We start from the raw sequence: 25,002 nt of genomic DNA on the forward strand, positions 1-25,002 counted from the left end.
CTGGATACAACCGCATTTTGTAGGACACTGGTGACTCTTTTTCTGACGTCTGTGTACATTCTCAGTATCGCCTGCCTAGAGAAGTGGAACCTAGATGGGATTTGATACCGGGGACACACTATTTCCATCAAATCTCTAAGTCCCACTGAACTAATGGTGGATACCGGATGCACCTCTAACAGCAACATAGCTGTCAAGGCCTCAGTTATCCGCTTTGCAAAAGGATGACTGCTGTCATATTTCATCTTCCTCACAAAGGACTGTTGGATACTCAATTGCTTACTGGAAGTAGTACAAGTGGTCTTCCGACTTCCCCTCTGGGATGACGATCGACTCCCAGCAGCAACAACAGCAGCGGCAGCAACAGCAGGCGTACCACTCAAGGATCCTACGGAGGAATCCCGGTTAGGAGAGGACTCCTCAGTCCTGACAGTGACATGGCCTGCAGGACTACGGACTTTCCTGACTGAGGAGGAAGTTGACGTTGAGGGAGTCGGTGGTGTAGCTTGCAGGAGCTTGGGTACAGAAGAAAGAAGGGATTTAGGTGTCAGTGGACTGCTTACGCTGTCACCCAAAGTTTCACAACTTGACACAGACTTCTGATCAATGTGCAGCAGGTGATGTATAAGGGATTATGTTCCTAGGTGGTTAACATCCTCACCCCTACTTATTACAGATTGACAGAGGCAACAGATGGCTTGACACCTGTTTTCCGGAGTTGTGGAGAAATAATTCCACACCGAAGAGGTGGCTTTTTTGGTAGTTTGCCCAGGCATCACAATGGGCTTCTTTGTCCCAAGGACAACAGGTGTCTCCCCCGGTGCCTGACTTACACAAACCACATCACCATCAGAATCCTCATCGTCAACTTCCTCCTCAGCGCCAGCAACACCCATATCCTCATCCTGGTGTGCTTCAACAGTGACACCTTCAATTTGAATATCAGGAACTGGACTGTGGGTGCTCCTTCCAGCACTTGCAGGGGGCGTGCAAATGGTGGAAGGAGCCACCTCTTCCCATCCAGTGTTGGGAAGGTCAGGCATCACAACCGCCGACACACTTGGAATCTCCTTGGGGATTTGTGATACCATCTCAGAACGCACAGTTCTTTTCCGTGCTCTTTCCAGCTTAGCTCTTTTAATTTTTCTAGCGGGAGGATGAGGGCTTCCATCGTCATGTGAAGCTGAACCACTAGCCATGAACATAGGCCAGGGCCTCAGCCGTTGCTTGACACTCCGTGTCGTAAATGGCATATTGGCAAGTTTACCTTTCTCCTCAGACGATTTAAATTTCTTTTTTTGGTTCTTTTTCCTGAACTTTGGCTTTTTGGATTTTACATGCCCTCTACTATCACATTGGGCATCGACCTTGGCAGACGACGTGTATGGCATTTCATTGTCTATGTCATGGCTAGTGGCAGCAGCTTCAGCACTAGGAGGAAGTGGTTCTTCTTCATCTTTCCCTATTTTCTCCTCAAAATTTTTGTTCTCCATTATTTTGTGGGAGTTAACTTATATGAGACAATTTGCGGCACAGGAATGACTGGAATGACTGATGACACAGGACACTACCACTGGTCTGATGCAGCACAACAGGTTGTTGTTATAATTATTATACAGCAGCAGTGGACATATAGCAGCAGCGTATATCGTCACTGGATTACTGATGACACAGGACACTACCACTGGTCTGATGCAGCACAACAGGTTGTTGTTAGAATTATTATACTGCAGCAGTGGATATATAGCAGCAGCGTATATCGTCACTGGAATTACTGATGACACAGGACACTACCACTGGTCTGATGCAGCACAACAGGTTGTTGTTGTTAGAATTATTATACTGCAGCAGTGGACATATATCAGCAGCGTATATCGTCACTTTAATTACTGATGACACAAGACACTACCACTGGTCTGCACAACACAGCACCACTTTATACAGCTACACTGGATATATGGCAGCAGAGAACACCAACACTGTGAATGGCTAGACTGATACAGCACAATACACTGACTACACTGGACTGGTCTGCATAACACAGCACCACTTTATACAGCTACACTGGATATATGGCAGCAGAGAGAACACCAACACTGTGACTGCCTGGACTGATGCAGCATAATACACTGAGTGACTACACTGGACTGGACTGAGCAGCACAACACTTGCCACCCCACTTTCCCTCCCCAACACACAGACACTGAACACTGAGGACACGGCCTCTCTATACATTCTCCGAGACTGGAGTGAAAATGGCCGCGACGCGCGGCTCCTTATATGGAATCCAAATCCCGCGAGACTCGACAGCAGGATGATGATGTTTTGCCGCCTTCGGGTTTCCGAGTCAGGCGGGAAAACCCGAGCCGGACTCGGATCCGGGCTCGGAAAGCAAAGTTCAGTAGGGTTTGGTTCTCTGGAATTACTAGGATTTACTTGGTTTTACTCTGTCTCAAACCGGCATCTAATATTCCATCAGCTCTCATTTGTTTAAGATAGTAAAAAATAAGGATAAATCCGATCTTGCGCTAAGTTTAGTAAAAAGAACTGAATAAATCTGAACTTGCACATCTCTAATGCTAACCCATTGTTTTCACAGTGGGCGACTATCGGCCGACTGTGCATGTGTCTACAATACTGTATGACAGCCGACTGTGACTGTGCATGTGTCTAGAATATTTTGGGTGCTATGATCCAGCCGGAGCAGCTGGGTATTTGAGACTCTCGCAGAGATTACATTGATGGCAGAGTGGGTTTATACTCAGCGCTACACCTGCAGAGATGATGTATACAATAGTGGCGGTGGAAAGGTTATTGGTCCTTAGTACTAGTGGGTGTTTGTACAGGCATGTTTCTAGAGGGTGCCTAGGTTGTTCGGGAAATGATGATAAGAGTGTGAAATGTGAAAGACTACTGGTTTATTGCCTGTATACACGGGTGGCACAGTGCTTCTAACCAAGTCAAAAAGTAATGGCCACCATACATGTGAGATGTGTTGGGGAAAATCCTCTATTCCCCCACGGCCGGGTTAGAGGATTGAGAATATTAAACATGTTTAAAAATCCTGATCCCCTGATCAGGGAATCTGGCATTTTTAACATGTTTAATTTCCCTGATCCCCCGACTGATCGGCGATCATTGTTGGCAGATCGGCCGTGCCTATGGGCCTGGAAATCAGGGCATCACAGACCTGATGTGGGTGTCGTTTTCTGGGAAGTCAGTTAACTAATTTTGGGTGCCTCTTTCTGTATATACTTTACATTGAAGTCTCCCTAAGAGACTTGTAAAATGACAACTTTGGTGGAGGTCTGTCAGATCACCTTGTGGTGTGTGGTCAGCCATATCACCCTCATAAATGTGCCACCTGATGAATGGTGTCCTTGCCAGCGAAGTAAGCCAGATCATTGAGAGTAACTCTTTCCATATAATACTTTGTATCTATGTTACCCTTTCAACACTGGTGTGGGATGTTATTTGAGTGGACTCCCCTGGGGAAGGGAGGGGGGGGGGACTTTCCATATGATGTTTAACTCACCCTAGTGTAGTGGTTACTACAATATGTCAGATGGTGGTGACTCTGTGGGTTTGGTAGTAGCACGCCACACTGAAATGGGGCTTGTTGGTAAGAGTGGAAAAATAAAGCTGTCTAACATTTGTGGGTTACATGCAAAAGTACTCAGTATTTACCCTGCACAGAAAATATATAAATGTATTTGCTTCGCTTGTACTGCAATATGGTTTTTCCATATACAAAGTTATGTGCTTTTTTTTGCTTTACTTCCAAATCTGAATCAGGGCATATGTGCAAAGAGCAGTGGAGAAAAAAAAGTCACAGGGGGAATTCAATTGTTTGGGGTGGTGCAATAATTAATGGGTGCCCAATGGAGCAATTCAATTGTTTTTGGTGCCCATTACTCATCATGCCCCAAAACACCAGATTTAGCCACTTATAGTGGCTAAACCCGTTTAAAGTATACAATTTGGGAGCATAACATATTCAATAAGCACCGAATTCAAAAGCTATCAAATTCACCCCCCCTGCGTATTCAATTGTGAGCCGTTTTCACCCCTTTTTAAGACATTTTCACCAATGCCTTTTCACTTCTTTTCTTTTGGCAAAAAATGCCTCAAAATTGGCACAGGTGCGGAAACATGTTGAGTCTCATATCCACGTGTTTTTCACTCCTAAAAACGGCCCTAATTGAATACCCCCCTTTGTCTGATGTACATGCAGAGGCAGGTATTGGCCACTACATTCTGTACATAGTGGTCATTTTATAATTGTAATATGTTTACTATAGTATATTACTTTCAGGACCTATGTTTGAGCTAGACATATTTATAGATAAGGTATGGAAGTTACTAGTTCCTGTAAAAGATGGTAGATTTACTAAAGCTTCTAAAAATTAACTGCAGTGTTGCCCATAGCAACCAATCCGATTACAGCTATAATTTCTCTATTGCATACTAGAAAATGATAGAATCTGACTGGTTGCTTCACCAACACTTTTCATTTTTAGAAACTTTAGTAAATCTACCCCAAGGTCAATGTCAGACGAGGTTCAGCATTAGTAACAGTATCAAGATGGAATACAGAGGAATTCCCAGGTAATTCAGGCAAGATCATAAAACCAGAAGAACCATCTCTAACAGTGCACCAAGGAACTCAATAGAAGCTACAGTATCATTACCTCACAAAGTGCATTCCCTTGACATACAGTACAGTATATATGCTCACACAGGGCCGATGCTAAGGTGTTCGGCGCCCTCCTGCAAACTATAAATTTGGCGCCCTCCTACAAATACAGATGTGGCCACACTTATCTTACCTGCAAGCAGCCGCATCGTAAGCTGCGTCCTGTTTGAGGGAGCGTACACACCATGCGATCCTATGGATTACAGATGCATGCTCGCCCACGGGCAGCACACACTAATATACCATATCCCCCGCACACAGTAATATACCACCCCTCCTCCCCAGCACACACTATTATACCCCCCCAGCACACACAAATATACCACCCCCCCTCCCTAGCACACAATATTATACCACCCGTCCTCCTCAGCACACAATAATATACCCCCCAGCACACACTATTATACCACCCCTACTCCTCAGCACACACAAATATACCACCCCCCTCCCCAGCACACACTATTATATCACCCTCCTCCTCCGCACACACTAATATACCACCCCCCTCCCCAGCACACACTATTATACCACCACCCCTCCCCAACACACACTTATATACCACTTCCCCTCCCCAGCACACACTAATATACCCCCCAGCACACAATAATATACCACCCCCCTCCCCAGCACACACATATAACACCCCCCAGCACACACTTATATACCACCTCCCCAGCAAACAATAACATACCATCCACCCCATCCCCCCCCCCCCCCCACACACACACACACACTGCAGAATGTACCTGAGTTTCTGCTTCTCTGTATGGAATGGCAGGCTGCTAGATTGGCTGGGCTGCTCCTCTCACGTCTGAAGGCTCCTCCAGTCGTGCAGTCACATGACTTCCTGTTCCTGCCTAATGTCAGGAAGCAGGAGGTGGCTGCCCAGGTCTGCAATGAGGCTGAGCACACAGTGTGGCTGCATATTAAAAGTGCCCGGGACACAAAAATTACATTGATGGGAGGGGAGAGAAGGGGGATAAGGGAGGGGGCGGGCACTGCTGTGTCTATACTGACAAGGGGAGGGAAGGGGGTGGGGGCTACACTGCTGCCTGCCTGCCTGTTACTCAGCTTTGCAGAAGGTGCGGGGAGGAGCCTGACGAGAGGAAGAGAGGAGGTCCATGATAATAAGACAGAACAATAAAGAGCTTCTGTATATGCTGCCGGCGCCGCTGCTGCCTGTCAGTGTGACAGGTGCAGGCAGCAGCAGCTGGCAGCAAGGGGTAGTAGCAGAGCAGGGAGAGCGCCTCATGAGTGCAGCGCCTCCCTGCTTTGCAGGCTTTGCTGAGCGGCTAGCGCCGGCACTGTGCTCACATCACCTGTCCCACCTTCATGAGCATGTCCACACCTACCAATATGACAGGAGGTGTCGCCAGTAGCATCTCAGCCAATATCTCTAATTGCTTGCCAGCCATGCAAGCACAGCATATCCTGAGTCCAGAACCCAATGAGTCTATTGTTGTGTCTGTTTGCCAGGTTTAAATTTCACTTTTAAGGAGGGTGCACACGGAGAGATCCGTGTTTAAAATCTAAAGGCCCATACACACTTGCCGATAAAATGAGCGATGTCGCTCATTTTCCCCCTTCCTGAGCGACGTTGCTCATTTTATCGGCAAGTGTGTATGCCGCCAGCGACGACCGATGCGCGGCCCCGCGGGTCGGCAACGATCGTCGCTGTCGCCAGTGCACGCATGCAGGATCTGGACTGTTGTCCACGACCTGCATGCACAGCTGGCGGAGACATGGCGTTACTGAGCGATATGAGCGGTCATATAGCTCAGTGTGTACAGTCGGCCACCGGCCGGCTCGAGAGGGGAAACATTAGACAACGTCGCTCACAGTGCGACATTGTCTAATGTGTACGGACCTTAAGCAATCTGACTAGATTGCTTAGATTTTAAGCAGGGATCTGCTATGTGTATGCCCCCCCAGCGATAGCGATGCGCGGCCCTGAGCATCGCTATCGCCGGTGCTAGATGCAGGCTCAATCTAGCGGGTCGCTCACTTCAGCGCTGTGTGAAGTGAGCGGCCCCCGTCGTCGCCCCCCCTCACTCAGCACATCGCACTGTGCTTGAGCGGGGGGAGAGATGTGTGCTGAGCGGTCTGTGTTAAGATCGCTCAGCACACATCTATCCCTTCAGTACCCCCTTTATTATGGGTACTCTCTTTCATTTGTTCAAATATACCTCATAAAAACTTTACTTCATACTCTGAAGTGAATCCAGTCATTGAAATTATACACTTCTGTACTTCACATTTGAGAGGGAAAATTATTTCCTTTATATAACTTTGTAAACTGTAAAGGGAGTACAGTAGTGTAAGAGCTGTTCTAATGACACAATGCCAAACAAGGCCAGCGTCAACCTGCTAATTCAACAGAGATTTGCAATTATTACCATCATACCCTTGAATCAATTCTTCAAATCGTTAAAACTCTTTAGAATATTTACAGTTTTGGTTGTCATAGTAACATACCTTGTGAACTTAAAAACTAAAGAAACCTTAACAGAAATCATAGCTTCAGGTGGAAATAATTACCTTTTATGCCTTTACCTAGGATTTTCCAATTTCCAGCTATTAAATGTGTAAGAAAACCAGAATTGCACACAATAAAAAAAACTGATGAACAAAATAAAAGTGATGCATGCAGAATATTTAGTCATTTAGGTTGCTATGGGTCACTGCAATTCAAACTAATTGGATATTGCTCAGTTCTTATTAAAATATATTTCAAATACAGTGTCAGTGCTCATAGCAGCAGTTACTATTCTATTTAATAGATTGTTCTACATGGTTTAACAAATTAGCCACATTTTAAACTGTGTTAGTAAAGCCACATTTAAGGGACATAACATTATCTGCACAAATGTCTTTGCAGTGGATGGACAAGCGGTTCCAAGATGAAGATAAAAATGCATTCAGTCAGTCCACCTGCTGCCTATAGTCCTTAAACTCCATTTATCAATTCCCCCGTTACTATTCTCAAAGTACTGTATGTCCAATAGCACCTCCACATATTTAATCCAGCCATGACTCTACATTTATACTAGAATTGTCCCATACATTTCATCAACAGTGATTCTGCACAACTTTAGAATTAGAATCTCATTCACTGGTGAGCTGTGTAACATAAAAATGGAATTTATGGGGAGATCTATTAAAACTGGGAAAGCAATAACGTGGAGGGGATAAAGGGGGTAATTCAGACCTGATTGTAGCAGCAAATTTGTTAGCAGTTGGGCAAAACCATGTGCACTGCAGGGGAAGCAGATACAACATGTGCAGAGAGAAATAGATTTGGGTGGGTTAACTTATTTTGTTTCTGTGCAGAGTAAATACTGGCTGCTTAATTTTTACACTGCAATTTAGATTTCAGTTTGAACACACCCCACCCAACTCTAACTCTCTCTGCACATGTTATATCTGCCCCCCCTTCCCCCACCCCCCTGCAGTGCACATGGTTTTGCTCAACTGCTATAAAATTTGCTGCTACGATCAGGTCTGAATTACCCCCAAAGTACCAATCAGCTTCTACAGTAACTGCCATTTTACAGGCTGTGGCAGAATAATTACAGTTAGAAGCTCACTGTTTGGTACTTTTTCTCTCTCCACTTTATCTCTCTCCAAAATGGGATACATCTCCCCCTAGCGTACTATCAGGTCTCTATTCTTTGGAGGTTAGAATCCATTGTCTGATGACTAGTGTACAACACAACCACATTGTTTTGCCTACATGTGGACAATAGAGTCCTCTTTCGGCTACAGGTTGAGTCTCCCTTATCCAAGAAGCTTGGGACCAGAGGTATTTTGGATATGGGATTTTTCCGTATTTTGGAATAATTGCATACCATAATGAGATATCATGGTGATGGGACCTAAATCTAAGCACAGAATGCATTTATGTTACATATACACCTTATACACACAGCCTGAAGGTCATTTAATACAATATTTTAATAAGTTTGTGTATTAAACAAAGTTTGTGTACATTGAGCCATCAAAAAACAAAGGTTTCACTATCTCACTCTCACTCAAAAAAGTCCGTATTTCGGAATATTTGGATATGGGATACTCAACCTGTACTAGATAAAACACTTATCACAACAACTATTTGCATGACACAGAGAAGATACAGTAGGTCTCAATTAGATAATTTGGTGCTCAATATATATATATGACTATATAAAACTGAAATATGCAGTAGTCTTACCTTTACATATCTTTTTAAAGTTATGATTCTCTTGTGGATGTCCTGGAATACGACACTGGAATCGGTATTGCCAAAATTCGCTAAACCATGGGTTGCGGGAATTAGTATCCAAACGTAGACTTAGAAAATAGTCGTCAAAGGACCTCACATCTGGAGACTGAAGCTTTATAGTGATTCCTCCATTGGCTTCAGCTTCATAGCCATCTATAACTTCATCTCTGTCCGCCCAGCCATCACTAAATGAGTAAAAAGAAAAGTGGTTCATATATAAATATAAAGCCAAAGCATTATACACTATGAACATATTGGTGGTCCAATAATATCCAAAGCTGCAATATTTATGCAAAACATTACAGATTGATAAGGAAATGTATTTTCTATATTCTATAATGTATGACAATGTTGGCAGAACTACTGTCACTGAAGAGCTCATGGCTATGGGACACCAAGGTGAGGGTGTCCATTTGCTCTGCTTCCCTGAGCCTGTGCTCACATGCCTTGTGAAACCACATTTGCGCTTTAAGTTCCGGAACTCAGGGGCAGATTAATCAAAGCCTGGAAAAAGATAAAGTACCACCCAGATACTATTATTTTACATACACAGCCTGTAATGACAGGAGCTGACTGGTTGTTACGTTATCTCTCTCCATTTTCTCTTTCTCTCTATGCTTTGTTAACGATGCCCCTTAAAGCCCAAACGAGGCTTCACTAGGCATGAGCAGACCAGGTAGGTCATCCCCTTAGTTTGTTGTTGGCATAATCTTTGGTATGTTACACCCCTGTATAAATTCCTCATTTTTTGAACTACCACCTATACCACCATGAAAGACCTATTTCAGAGCTGTAAGTATACCTGATTGTTCACGCACATCTCTTATGTGTACAGCTCTGATCTGTACTGCATGTGTCTGCAATGAGCTAAGCTGTAGCTTGATTGACATGCTGCGACTGTTGGGTGCATTGAACGACAGTAATAGCCTGCGTTTCAGAAAAACTTTTTTGACAGTGACTGTCAAAAAAGTAATTCACAGCTGTTTGTTTTAATTAAAATGGAAAAGTTTTGAAGAGAAACATTAAATGGGATGCCTTAACAGTTTTAATTAGGGCACAGTTATTTCTAGACAAGTATCTGCAAAGAGCACATATAGCATTCATGTTTTTACTCAATTCATATTTCTTTCAGCTAATTGTAACTAAGTACAACAAGCTATAATCTAGATCAGCAGCAGCTCCTACCTCTTTGCCAATGCTGGATGCAGAAGGAGGAAAGGAGAGCCCCGGCCATCCTGGTCCCGGGACCTGCACAATGGATCTGGCAGGCGCAGGGCGTGGCGCATGCGCATAAGCAATGGTGAGACTGCGTCACTGCACATATGCAAAACACCAGCTTCAGTGAACTGCATCGGCTGCAGCCCATAGAATTTGGGTAGGCTTGCCTGAAAGGGAGTGGCTTCCTACAGGAAGCACACTCTCTGCTAATTGCAGCCCATACTGGCAGTCCGGAGGGATAAAACACCTCCCAATGAGACTACCTGTCCTGCGGTGACTGGCAGAGAGCACTTCCAATGGGAAGTCACTGCCAGTCACAGTGTAGCCAGCGCGGTCATGGACAGCAAATGGTTCACTGAGGTGTCGAATTTTACATGGGTGGGGGCTGCAGCCCTGTGTGGCTGAAAGAGTGGTCTAGGCATGTGGTATATTTTGTCTTTGGTTTTCCTATCTCACCAGAGTGCATAAATATTTAGATCAATCGCAGCTGTCTACATAGAGACACTTACTCATATCTGCATTGTGCTGATCTGGCAGACACTGAATTTTTTTTGGGGGGGGCACCAATACTTAAGGGTGCTCATTGGAGCAATTCAATTGGTGCTGTGATCGGGTGCCGATTACTGTTGAAGCACCCAAAAGCAGACTAAAGTCCTGGCGGACTGCGAAAAGTGCCATTTGAGCACACAAAATCAATTGTTTTGCACATTGCAAAAATTAATGGGTGCCCGATTAAGCAGTTCAATTGTATGGTGAACCCATATTAATTATTGCACCCAAAAAGACTAGATTTAGTGGCTAAACCCGTCTAAACTATGTAATTTGGGTGTCCACACTACACCACTTTTTGGACATTTATGCGCCATCTCAGGAGGTGGTGAGAAAAAATGTTGGCACACGCGGTTACCGCGCCTGAGTGACCAGCACAATGGAATTGCTGCCGACGGACGCCCTCTAGAGGTGGGTGCCCAAATAGCAATTGAATAGCTAGGAGATGTATAACCTTCTCAAGAGGACCAGTGTTAAAGTGGTCCATAGGAATCAGATTCTAGTTAGCATTTTATAGAATGAACTAGATGAATGATAGGTAGAATCTGATTGGTTGCTATGGGCAAATTCTACATTTGTTCTCTTAAAAGATTTGATACATTTCCCCCATAATCCTCATCATATTATATTTACTAAACTTTGCTTTACTGACATAATTTTTATTTTCAAGCTTCATCCTCAATAAGTATAAATTTACTTGGTCTAAAAATAAGAGCAGATAGGGTAAATTAAATTAATTATACAGAATATAGTAAGTGATAAACATTTGGTTAGAGTTGGACTGTTGCTGGTATGGCGCATAGGTGTACCTATCATCATTATGTTTGCACTTCTTTTAAATTGCTCTATAATATAGCTGATCTGTCCCTTCACAGCATGTGCTGACCCTGTGTTTTAGGTAAATTTAATTACTAGTAATTGAACCTACAATATGTTATCTTTGATTAAATAAATGCTTTGCAGATCATTCTTTGTGGAAGGAGAATTCTATAAGACAGTAGGGAATATATCACCATGGAGTACTTATACTAATTGCATTGTGTACATTACAATATTTGTTTCCTGTCCTTTGTGAAATAGCAAAATACATTAAATACAAAATTGTGGGGTTGTCAACTCTGTTTACCTTGAAAACTGCAACCTTTGCAGTAACACGCATAATCTATTGCTAATACTTATCCTGACCTTTCCATGTGTTTGTCAGGGTGTAGTTGTACTACAGTATCTAAGGCTGTGAATGAGGTACTGTATGTGACCAATTAGAAGCCCCCACCATAATAACAATGCACACCCATACCGCGCACCTTCCTATTAACGTTTTAAAGTGGTAGTCTTATCTTTTCTGCTGCTTAGTTGATTCAGCATTATGAACAAAGCAAATGAAAGTAACTTTGTCCATGGACAAACCATGTTGCAATGCAAGGGGTGCAAATACACATATTTGTTTTGTATGCAAGATAAATACTGTTTGTTTTTGCATGTACAGCAGACCACAGATGCAGATTTACTTTTACACAGCACTTTAGATCTGAGTTTTGACATGACCCTCCCAAATCTCCCTCTCTGCACGTTTTACATCTGCCCCACCCAGGGCTTAAAGTGGTCCTTGAGAGGGAGTGGAACTCATTTACCCCGCTATCTTCCCCCATTCTCATATTAAGCAAAGTCAGGGTCAATGCTAGTGTTTTCAGCACCCCCCTGCAAACTATAAATTAGTGCCCTATTTCCCATACTTTATAAAGGGACATTGATATCACAAAGAAGCAAGTGGTCACACAATAGTACCCCTAATTCAAATTACACTACACAGTAGCACAATCTTATTTACGTTATAACACATGTAGTGCCCCTGATTCATGGTACATCACATAGTGATTCACCTTATTCTGGTTACGTCACTCAGTAGTGCCCTTTATACACGTATTGCCACACAGTAGTGCCCCTTATATACAATGCCCACAGTAGTGCCCCTTATACACAATGCCCACAGTAGTGCCCCTTATACAAAATTACCACAGTAGTGCCCCTTACACATAATGCCCACAGTTGTAGTGCCCCTTACACATAAATACCACAGTAGTGCCATTTATACACAAAATCCCACAGTAGTAGTGCCGCTTATGTGCAGAATGCCCACAGTAGTAGGGCCCCTTACACATAATGCCCACAATAGTAGTGCCCCATACACATGACCACAGTGCCCCTGATTCATAGTACACCACATACATCCCTTTATTCTGGTTACGTCACTCAGTAGTGCCCTTTATTTACATTGCGTTACACAATGGTACCCTTTATACACGTTATGCCACAGTAGTGCCCCTTATATACAATGCCCACAGTAGTGGCCCTCATACACAATTCCCACAGTAGTAGTTCCCCTTACACATAATGCCCACAGTTGTAGTGCCCCTTACACATAATTACCACAGTAGTGCCACTTATACACAAAATTCCCACAGAAGTGCCGCGTATACACAAAATGCCCACAGTAGTAGTGCTGCTTATGTGCAGAATGCAAACAGTAGTAGTGCCCCTTACACATATTGCCCACAATAGTAGTGCCCCATACATATAACCACAGTAGTGCCACTTATATACATAATGCCCACAATAGTAGTGCCCCTTATACACATCTCTGCCTCTTATTCCATCAGCTCACCGCCTGTGTCCCTCAAGTAGCTTCAGTCACTGTATCCCCCCAACAGCTTCCCCACCTCTCTTGTCCCTCCAGCTCCTTCTCATCTTGTCTTCAATATGCACAGAGCCTGCTCCTCACTTTAGTAGCGGTGACATTATGACATCAAATATGCCGTGCCAGAAAAGGAAGCCACTGGGACCTGAGGAGGGGATGAATGCTGTCCAACAGACATATGTGTGTGAGTACCAGGAGGGGTGGGCTGTAGATAGAGGAGGACCATAGTGCCAGCAGGACCTGAGGAAGGGGGAGGTGGCTGCAGCTCATCAGTAACACCAGTGCCGCCTGCATCATTGATTGACATAGGTGATGGGTGGGCTTTTCTGTTGGAATTACTGTGCTGGGCAATGGAGGAGTTGGAACTAGTTCCCCCTACCATTACAGGTGGTGGAACTCAGTTCCACCTCATTCCCCCCCCCCCCCCCCCACACACACACACACTTTAACCCCAACCCCCACCTGCAGTGCAACATGGTCTGACCAAGGTACAAAGTTAGTCGTTTTTTTTGCTTTGCTCCAACTCTGAATCAATCCCAGTACCTCTTAGCAGTAGCATAACAATGCTGTCCATCACGCATATGTTTGCCACCAAGGGCCAAATTTACTAAGCGGAAGTTAAAGGTGCTTTTAAAAACTACAAGAAACCGCCATCAATTGACGGCGGTTTCTATGTTTAATTTATAGCACTTACTAAGCAGCGGTTTTGGTGTCTAAACTGAATCCGCAGTCAATCCCCGGCGGTTACTTAATGACAATCCGTCAAAGGTATGTTCTATTTGGCAGCGATTTCTATTTGAAACCACTGGAGATTAGAAGCTATTATACAGTATGCATGTTCATTTAATGGTGCTTTTCAAGAAACGACATTCAATTGACATAACAGAAACAAACCACTAGAAGCTATTTTATTCATATTTATATACTTGTGCTACTCTATTTGTTATATAAAGCACCATTCAATTGATCAAATAGAAACAGACTACAGTGGATTGGCAGCATTTCAAGTCAGATTCATTTAATAGTGATTTCAGAAATAACATTCACCTGACATCACAGGAACAGACAACAGGTTACTTACACTTTGTGGAATTAAGTGGAGAAGAATATAAAGTGATTGCAAATGCTGGCAGTGGGCATACATGGGCAGAAAAAAATCCAGTCAGATCGACAGGCATTATATCTCCCACTGCCGATATCCAGGACCAAGGTCGGACTGCCCATCTGGCACTTCTGGCAAATGCCAGGAGGACCGATGGGCTGATGGTCCGGTTCTGTCACACAGAGAGCCAGGAAAGCCGCGCGCAGTGCAGCCTCTGGTTCTATGGTCTGGCTACTACCCCGCCCCCTCCACCCACGCCTCAATGGAAATGGAGGCATGCCACGAGTCCACGCCCCCTGACTCGTGGCATGCTGCCGTCAGTAGTGTCTGCATGCGCCCTGTCACGGCATGCATGTCCCTGTCATTTGCGATGTGCTGATGTCATGTGCTGATTTCGACCCCCAGTCCATCCCTGTCCAGGACATACATTATATGTTCTCTCATAGTGTATGTCACATGATATCGGCGCTCTGCCCCCAGGGAGGAGACATTTCCACAGGGCTGGATTAACCCTGGGGGAGGGGAGGGGAGGGCAAGGCAAATAAAACAAGAGGGCCTGGGGTAAGGATAGTGTATATAAGATTGTGCATATTGTACCTCCTAACTTGACCTATTCCAGGAGGGACAAATGCTCTATTCCTGGACTTCCCTCTTAATATATGATTGGCGTCAACTGTGTTGAACTATTTAATTGATAAGAAAGGTACTTCAACAGATGTGATTGCAATCATAAATGCGTGAAGTCCAGGTAGAGAGCATTTTGTCCTCCCCTGGAATGGGTCATGGACTACCCTGCAAGACTGACTGCTGTAGACGCAGGAGCTCCTCGGCAGTAACTGTTAATGAACATCTGACTACTCTACTTCATACAACAGTGTTTGGGTTGCCCCTAACGTGTGTGGGCCCCGGGACAACCACTCCTGTCCCCCCTCCCTTAATCCAGCCCTGTTGGTATGGCATACACTGCCCAATGCGGCCGACATGACACATGAAAATATCGCATCAGAGGCACATGCTGGACGATCTGGCATGCCCGACCTATTGATATTTTTGGATCGGTCGGCCACATACACTCTGCAGCATAATTGATATCAGTTTTTATTTTATCAGTTGTCTTGTTTCTTGTTTTGTATTTGTATATTTGAGGTATTTCTTCCAAGTAGTCTTTTTTTATTCTTTTTTTGTGTTAGTCTAGTGTGTCATTTTTTTGTGTGAGAGTGTAGTATGATTGTGCGTTTGTGTTTTTTTGTTTTTGGGAGAATTTCTACTAAAAACCAGTCATGTCTGGTAGAGACATCATAATCCTCCATAGCCCAATTGGATGATATTCCTGTCAATCAATTAATTTACCTGCTGTATAAGCAAATACATGTGCCCAAGTCTAGTTGTTACTTTTGGAAGATTTTCAGTGGTTTTATGGTGGCTTTGAAAACTGCCACGTCAGAAATTTAGATTTCTGTTCTATTTTTTTCTCTACTAATTGTAAGTAGGAGCTACCGCTGAACCAGACCCTGAAATTTTTTTTCCAATGAGCAGACAACAGAAATATTCAGCAATTACACAAGGAAGCAAATTTCTTGCTTACACAACAGAATCAATAATCCAAAACTTAATATAACAAACAGTTGTCCCTTTTAAGAAAATAATATCTCTATATGTCTATTATACTTATTATACTTTGTATAATATTATGCATTTTTTTTGTTTATGCTCAACATTACTCAATATTCTGTGTATGCTGATATACAGTAGTTACATACATTGTCAAGAGACAATCATACATAATTAATTTAACAGGGAATGTCTGTCTGTCTGTCTGTCTATCTATCTATCTATCTGTCTGTCTATCTATCTATTAGAGATGAGCAGACTCCCATGTTTTGGTTTTGGTTCTAATTAATCATCTTGTTTTGGTTTCGACAAAACCCTCCTCAAGTGTTTTGGTTTGGATTCGGATTTTGGTCCAGTTAAAAAATGATTAAAATATCGATAATCATTGATAAATATTAATAAAAATCTATAAAAACTGCAAAAATCATGTAATTTTTGCAATACAAAACCCAAAATTCAGTTTCAGAATCCGAATTTCAAACCAGGACTCGTTTCAGATCTCCTTGGGTGATATGGACCGGATTTTGGTTTGGTTCGGCTCCATAAACTCGGGTGGAGTCTATGAGGTAAATTTACTAAGATGGGAGTTCTATTTAAGATGGGATGTTGCCCATAGCAACCAATCTCTCTATCCTTCTATATAATATCTCAGCTTCCGGTGTTTGTGATTGGATTTATAGGTTTTTGAAACTTTGACTTGTGTTTGGATTCTTTATTTCTATGGGTGTGACTACCATTATTGTAGTAGTGGACAGCTTTGCCAAAGCTTGCCATCTCACCCCTTTCTGAAAATTACCTTCTTTTGAGATGACAAAAATGTTTATCAAACTTGTTTTCTTATATTCATGGTATTCCTTTAGATATTATTTTTAATTTCCAGGAGTTTTGTATACAACTGGTCATGTCTGTAACATTATCTTCAGCTTATCACCCATAGCTCAACAGCCAGACTCAGGGCGGGATGTACTAAAGCAAAAATGCGGTAAAACCCCCGAAAACGGGGTTTTACCGCATTTTCATATTTACTAACACCCTAGCGCTGCGTTTTCGGCGTCCAGGGTATCTCTGGATGGCGATACCCTATAGAAGCCTATGGGCTTCTTTTCGCCGACCGCCGCAACCCGTCGACACCGCCGCAGACGCCGACCCCCCTCCCCCCCAGCTTACCTTCCTCCATGATGCCCCGGACCCGGAAGGTAATCTCCTCCTCCCCCTAGCAACGCAGCCGGACGTCCTTCCGGCTGCAGGGGGGAGGAGGAGGCGCCGGGGGCAGCCTGCTGCTGCTACCCGGCATCAAGGCAGTGTGGGGACCCCATGGAGGTGACGGAGACCCCCCGCAGACCACCTAACAGGTATCGCGGGGGGCCTCCGTCACCGCATCGCGATGTTGATCGCATATGTTAGTACATACGCGATCAACATCGCTGCGGTAATCGGCGAGGTGTGGCGATGTATGTTAATACATCCCGCCCTGAATGTTGTAAGCAACAGACTGAACAGTATCTATGCTCTCATATTTGCAAGTTTCAGGTTGAATGGAGATCATGTCTCCCTTGGGCAGAACATGTTCAAAAAACACTCTTCAAATCTTCAGTTTGTTGCTTTGCATGTCAAGTAATCTATGGTTTTCAACCTCTAATCTTTTCCATCAAATATGTAGATGCTTCTCTGTATGCTATTAAGACCTTTCAAAATTACATGCTAAAGCTCAAAAATAGAATTTTACTGATTACAAGAGAACATTTTCTCCAAATACTGCATCTTTGCTGGACGAATAGTTAGGATTTCTGTCCATAATATACTTATTACAGTAAGAACTCCAAAATATTCTAAAAGGGAAGGGTGACTGACCAGATAATATCTCTCAGGTTGAGTCTTGCATTGTTGCATGAGACCTTCATGCATGCATGCATGCATTCTTATTTCAGAGACATTATCTATTCAAGTCTACAAGTATAGTCTTGTCAGGGCCGGCTCTATCATTAGGCAGCTTTGGCCAGCTGTCTAGCTTGCCAGACTCCATGGGGCGCCACTGTGTCTGCCTTTTGTAAGGTTAAGGATGTCTTTGAGAGAGACCTTTTCATACTTAATGCAGGAGGCTGCTGTGGAATTTATAAAATGCGATATCCACACCTTCACCCGAGAGACTAAGAAGTGGGTATTGGTAGTGATGGTTGAGTGGGGGGACGGTTGGGGGGTGATGATGTCGACACAGTAGGCAGAAGATTTGCCTGGGGTGCCAAGAAACCTTGCACCAGCGCTGAGTCTTGTAGTCTTCAGGAAGAATGTAAAATCAAGATTACACCCTCAATCCGACCCTTTATGTACAGTATTTGTTGCTTGCAAGCTTGGTTTCAAATTGTTCTGAGAGATTTCTGTTCTCATATGGACACAAGGGCTATGGGATTCAGTAGACATAACAGATTTGGAGTACATCATAACACACACTGATGTAGTTATCTGCAAAATGACTAGCTACTGATAGGTGTTATACAAACGCAATTGGTTTCATCATGCAATTGGTTTCATCATGATGTCTATAAAATGGGACACAAGCATGTGAACTTTTGTGGCTGTAGGCAATTTGTCATTTGAAGGTAAATTCCATGGTCACCCCTTACTTGAGTCATGCAGCAAGCTACTACCTAACTGGAAGGAGTCAAGAGACAGAATATGAAGAGCAGCAGCTGCTGAATGAGGCACTGTGCAACCTACATAGCTCTAGATTTTTTAGGTTGCCAATGCCATAGCTTTTGGCGAGGTGATCAAGGACCATCTTGTACCAGACATGTCAAGACCTAGATTTTTGTCAGGCCTGCCACTGGTTCTTTCAGGGAATAATACCTAAAGTAAGCCAATGTTCACCTGGCATCTCTTCCAGGTGCTGGTAGCAGGGCTGGATTAAGCCTTGGGGGTGCCCGGGGCACTTTAGACAGGGGAGCCCCAGTGGAAGGGGGGCTGTGTGTATAAGATTGTGCATACCTCCCAACATGTCCCATTCCAGGAGTGAGTGAAAAAAATCTCTTTACATAGACTTCCCTCTTAATATATGATTGTATTCACCTGTGTTGAACTATTTAATTGATAAGAAAGGTATTCCAACACAGGTGATTGCAATCATAATTTAATAAGGAAGTCCAGGTAGTGAGCATTTTGTCCATCCTGGAATGGGTCATGGTGGGAGGTATATAGATTGTGTATATTAAATTTAGCCTAATAGTGTATATTAGATTTAAACTAATAGTTTAATAATGCCTGGGTACTGTTTATAGCTCCACCTAATTGAAAGACAACTTTGTAGTGGAACAAAGACAACTTAAACAACCTTAAAATACACATAGAAAAATAAAATCTATAAATTATCTTGTCACATGCAAAAATAGCAGCAGCCTCTGTATTACTTACACACTGGGACAGGACTCAGGAGGACTGTGTGTTTGTTTGTTTGTTTGTGTGTGAGTGTGTGTGTGTCTCTCTCTCTAAACCCTCATTAGGTAACAAGTTACACAGGACTTAGACTCCAGGTGTGGAGAGAGCTGTAAGTGACACAGGCATCCCACCCTGTGTCACTTACAGCTCTCTCTACCTTCCTATCTCTCCTCTGGATGAGAAGCACTGTTGATAGTTCATAAAATCTGATACTCCTGTGTGCCTGCCTGCACTGCATGCTGTCCTGCTCGCATTCTGGCTGTCTGGTTCTGCTTCTGCATAAGAGAAAGCTAGTGATGTCAGTGTGCTCTGGCCTGGGGGCCCCCTGACAGAGGGGGGCCCAGGGTACAGTATGCCCTGCATCCCCCTCTTAATATGGCTATGGCTGGTAGTCCTGAAGTCCTCTGTACCCCCGGAGGCTACAGAGAGGAGCAGGCACTGGGGAAATGTGCAGTCTTGATGGTCGTGATGTTCCAGCCATTGATGATTGTACCAATTTAATTGGATATATTTAAAATAGGGTTGTCACAAACCAATCGCGCACACCCTTGCTCTCGGGCACTCTCTCATCTCTCCGTGTCTCTGCTGGCAGCCACTGGCCATGGTTCATATCTTCTCTCAGTGGCCGTGGTGATTGGCATCCCACGTGGAGCCAGCGCCGGGAGCTGCCATCTTAGTTCTTGTCACATGTCTGTGGAGCCCCAGTGGAGCATAAGTTGGGAAGTTGCATTGGTTGGGAACGGCTATGAGAGTGCAGAACTAGCTGACAAGTCAGGCTCAAATTAGGAGTCAGTCAGTGGTCAGATTACTTCGATGACCAATTATCAGAGACCCAGGGTATAAATATCATGCAAAAGCACTACCTGGTTGTTAGTGTTTTGTTATCCACAGCCCTACTGAGACTCCTGCTGTGTAATCTTGAACTAGCATTCTGTTTTAGGATTTCTGTGCAATGCCACCTTGTACCCTCTGACTCCATCCAGGTAGCTGTGCTCCAGTTATCCTGAAAGCTGATCCTGCTCCACATTCTGGCATTCAAGTATCACAGCTGTGTCCCAGCTATCCTGAAAGCAGTCCTGATCCACATTCCAGAATCCAAGTATTATAGCTGTGTCCCAGCTATCCTTAAAGCTGGTCCTGCTCCATATTCCATCATCTAAGTATTGCAGCTGTGTCCCAGCTATCCTGAAAGCCGGTCCTGCTCCACATCCTGGCATCCTAGTCTGAGCAAGCTGGTCGTGTCCCAGCTATCCTGAAAGCCGGTCCTGCTTTGCATCCCGATATCCTAATCTGTGTAAGGTGGCCGTGTCCCAGCTATCCTGAAAGCCGGTTCTGCTTCACATTCCGGCATCTGAGCCTAACTAGCTGGACAAAGCACAGCAATCCTGAAAGCTAGTATTGCTCCGCATCCCAGCATCCAAGAATCCAAGCCTAATTAGTAGTCTAAGCCCAGCCCAGCAATCTTAAGTAGCTGGTACTGCTCCGCATCTGAACACCTTTGACTCAAGTATCCCCACAGTATTCTATTCACCTAGACTCTCCTGTGCTGTATGAAGAAGACTTACATCAAGATTTCTAGTTTCCGCCAAAGCCCTCCTTGCACCACTCACGTGGTTAACCAGGGATGTGCGGTGAGCTAAATGGCTCAGGAGGCACTGGCTACCTAGTCCACCCCGACAAACAAATCCAAATCTGACATGGGTGTTCATAACCTAATTCAATCATACAAAAATTACAACTTCTAAGTGGTTTTTGGAAAAAATATTAGCCAGTGAAATGGCTAATATTGGTTAATGGTTAATGTGAGGTGGTCTGTAGTTTTAAATATGAAAAAAAAATCATTAATTGCACTGGCTATCATTGTGCACATCACTGTGCTTTTATCCTCAGACAATCAATCCTTCATAAAAATTTTTAGGATGGCTGCCGAGTATGTATTTTTTTTACTGGAAAAATGCCTTTCATAATGACTTGTCTAATGTGCATTCCTTTTTCTACACAGGTTACTCCTGGTATGGCTATTACTCATTGCTACGAATTCCTTTGGTGCTACCGCAGATCAGGGCTACCAAGACATCTAGTGGGCCCCTTTGCTAAACAGGAGATGTGGCCATGTCCACTTGGAAGAAGAATCACTTTGAAGTACTTCTTAGTGGCATGCACTGAGGGGGCTTCCTGACAAACATTGTTTGCATATATAGTAAAAATTGTTTACATGCATTTTTAAAATATGACTATAAACAAAGATTGTGTTGAAATGTGTGTGTACTATTGGCGATGGTAGCAGCAGTGTCATCAGTGGCGGAACTAGCGAGCGGTGGTCCAAGGTGCGACAAAATGCTTTCCCCCCCCTCATCCCATCCAAGTCCACCCCCTCACCCCTGGAGATGATCTGGTGAGGGGGTCCTGCTCAGGGCCAGGGAAATGGATACCTAGCAACAGTGCTGTAACTAGACATTTTAGCGCTGTGTGCAAGAAACGGCATCAGAGCCCCTCCTCTATGTAAAACAGGGGCAGTGCGTGCCGTAGGTGCGTGCAAAAAATATAGGTGCGTGGCTTCATGGGGAATGGGTGTGGCCACAAATTAATACCAATTCATATAACGGTGCACAGTAGTCTCCATTATTCAAATTATGCCGCACAGTAGCACCACTACACCAGGTAGAGCCCCTTTTACACATTATGGCAGACAGATTCCGCTTTTTACACATTACGGCAGACAGCGTCCCCTTTTTACACATTACGGCAGACAGAGTCCCCTCTTTACACATTACGGCAGACAGCGTCCCCATTTTACACATTACAGCAGACAGAGTACATCTTTTACACATTATGGCAGACAGCGTCCCGTTTTTACACATTACGGCAGACAGTGTCCCATTTTTTACCCATTACGGCAGACAGAGTCCCATTTTTTACACATTATGGCAGACAAAGTCCCCTTTTAACACATTATGGCAGACAGCGTCCCCTTTTTTACACATTACGGCAGACAGCATTCCCTTTTTACACATTACGGCAGACAGCGTCCCCTTTTTACACATTACGGAAGACAGTCCCCCTTTTTACACATTACGGCAGACAGCGTCCCCTTTTCTACACAATATGGTAGACAGCATTCCTTTTTTACACATTATGGCAGACAGCGTCCCCTTTTTACACATTACGGCAGACAGCGTCCCCTTTTTGCACATTACGGCAGACAGCATCCCCTTTTTACACATTACGGCAGACAGTCCCCCTTTTTACACATTACGGCAGACAGCGTCCCCTTTTTACACAATAAGGTAGACAGCATTCGTTTTTTACACATCATGGCAGACAGCGTCCCCTTTTTACACATTACGGCAGACAGTGTCCCCTTTTTAAACATTACGGCAGACAGCGTCCCCTTTTTACACATCACAGCAGACAGTCTCCCTTTTTACACATTACGGCAGACAGCGTCCCCTTTTTTACACATTACGGCAGACAGCGTCCCCCTTTTTACACAATACGTTAGACAGCTTCCCCTTTTTACACATTACGGCATACAGCGTCCCCTTTTTACACATTACGGCAGACAGCGTCCCCTTTTTACACATTATGGTAGACAGACTAGATAGATCGATAGATATTTAGATAGACAGACAGACAGGAAGAATAGATTATACTTACTGTCTCCGCTGACAGTCAGGCTCCTCGGTGCAGCTTCTGGCAGATGATGATCCCGGGCAGGGGAGAAGAAGGAGGAGGAAGGGGGAGGAGGGAGCCACAGCAGCGCACTATAATTGGTGGAGGCTCCGCTGCAGCAGTCCCTCTCCTTCCACATAGGCTGCCCGCTGCCGCTGTGATGAGGGAAGCGCATCCCAGCATTCAAAGCGGTGGCCAGCCTATGTGGAAGGAGAGGGACAGCTGCAGCAGTGCCTCCACCAATTACAGTGCGCTGCTGCGGCACCCTCCTCCACCTCCCTCCTCCTCATCCACCCCTCCCACCCCCACCCCCCGTGGCCGCTGCGTCCCTGCTGCTCCTCTCCTCAGCGGGCGGCGGTGGCCCAGAGCACACTGCGTCATGTAATGAGTCAGATTGACATTACATGCCGCACTGGCTTTGGACCCCTTGACAGTGGCGGGCCCCAGTGCAAGGCACCACTTGCACTGGTGGTAGTTCCGCCACTGAGTGTCATAATATGCACCAGCAGATCCAATGTCACCAAAACAGTCCACTACTTAACCAGTGGTGTGGCTTATGGAGCAGTAGTATGTTTGTACAGTTATATGCACAGTTACATATTGATACAGCTAGGCACAAGGGCATCCAGTCAGAAGATAATGTCAACACCACAGTGTTGATATTATAATGTCAACATGGTTCAAACTGCCGACATGCAACATGTCAACCTCTTTAGAATGTTAACATGTCCACAGTGCCGACATCTGAGCTGTCACCATGTGCAATGTTGACATTGTAAGGATGCAGACACTTAGGGATGGGCACTGCAGAAATGGTTAGAGTTAAGCTGCAGTTAGGGATGGTGATAAGAGTTACGGATAGAGGGTAAAATACTCACTGGAATGCCATTGCTGAGACGTCGCCACCAGAACTGATCATCACTTGACCGTTGGGATCGGGAAGAATATGCTGGAGCCGCTGCAGCCACCAGGACAAGATAATCTATCGCTAGACTACCAGGGACCATTTGTCAACCGATCATCATGTTGAAACATTATCCATGTAGACTTAATGAATATTGACATGGTTAATTTCGATCAGGGGTGGATTGGCCATATGCAGGGGTGGATTTAGGGGTCAGGCCACCCCTAGGCACATTATTGGCCAAGGCCCCCCCCTCCCCCGATCACATCATTGCCCCTTTCTTTTTGGGTGCCAGTATGGATGCCTCACGACCACAAAAGCAGCCCCAGCCTCACTCTACTACCAACTCCTGGACCACAATTTGCTGCCCATTGTCCCACCCCTATCATTTGCTAAATAAATTCTAAAAAAAAAAGTGGTAAAGACGGAAAAAAAGAATCAACTTGACCTTATCAGCCTGGTGTGCTGTCACTAGGCGCGTGCCTCACGGGAAATCTTCCACTGGCCATATGGATAAATGGGAAGATTCCCGGTGGGCCAACATGCATGGCGGGAGGTTTGTTTTGTTTGTAAACATGTGAGGGGTGGTGCTGCCATGGTTACACGGTATACCTCTGGTGCTGCCCATGTGAGGCCTCTTCTACAAATTTTTACAGGGCCACTTTCATATTCCAATCTGTCCCTGTCTGACTTTGAAAGAAAGTACAATGGAAAGTGCTAGCACTACAAAAATGTTAATAAACAATTGACTATATACATTAGGTGTTACAGACAAGAATTATGAAATCTCTTTGTGTCACTGGGCCTTTCAAACAGCAGTGGAAATTTAAAAAAATTGTAAGACCAAAAGCTATATTATTTTTTC

General features: G+C 44.4%; 1 protein-coding gene across 3 annotated transcripts in view; it reads right to left on the minus strand.

The window, feature by feature from the left end:
- GRM1 (glutamate metabotropic receptor 1) overlaps positions 1–25,002 on the minus strand; it is an 818,622-nt gene that overhangs the window by 154,377 nt on the left and 639,243 nt on the right. For all 3 annotated transcript variants that reach the window (XM_063917884.1, XM_063917883.1, XM_063917885.1), the window contains exon 4: positions 8,907–9,142. In XM_063917884.1, coding sequence (XP_063773954.1) covers positions 8,907–9,142 — 236 coding nt within the window. The remainder of the gene's footprint in view (positions 1–8,906; positions 9,143–25,002) is intronic.

This window comes from Pseudophryne corroboree, chromosome 4 (assembly GCF_028390025.1).
Source record: "Pseudophryne corroboree isolate aPseCor3 chromosome 4, aPseCor3.hap2, whole genome shotgun sequence".
NCBI classification, from domain to species: domain Eukaryota; kingdom Metazoa; phylum Chordata; class Amphibia; order Anura; family Myobatrachidae; genus Pseudophryne; species Pseudophryne corroboree.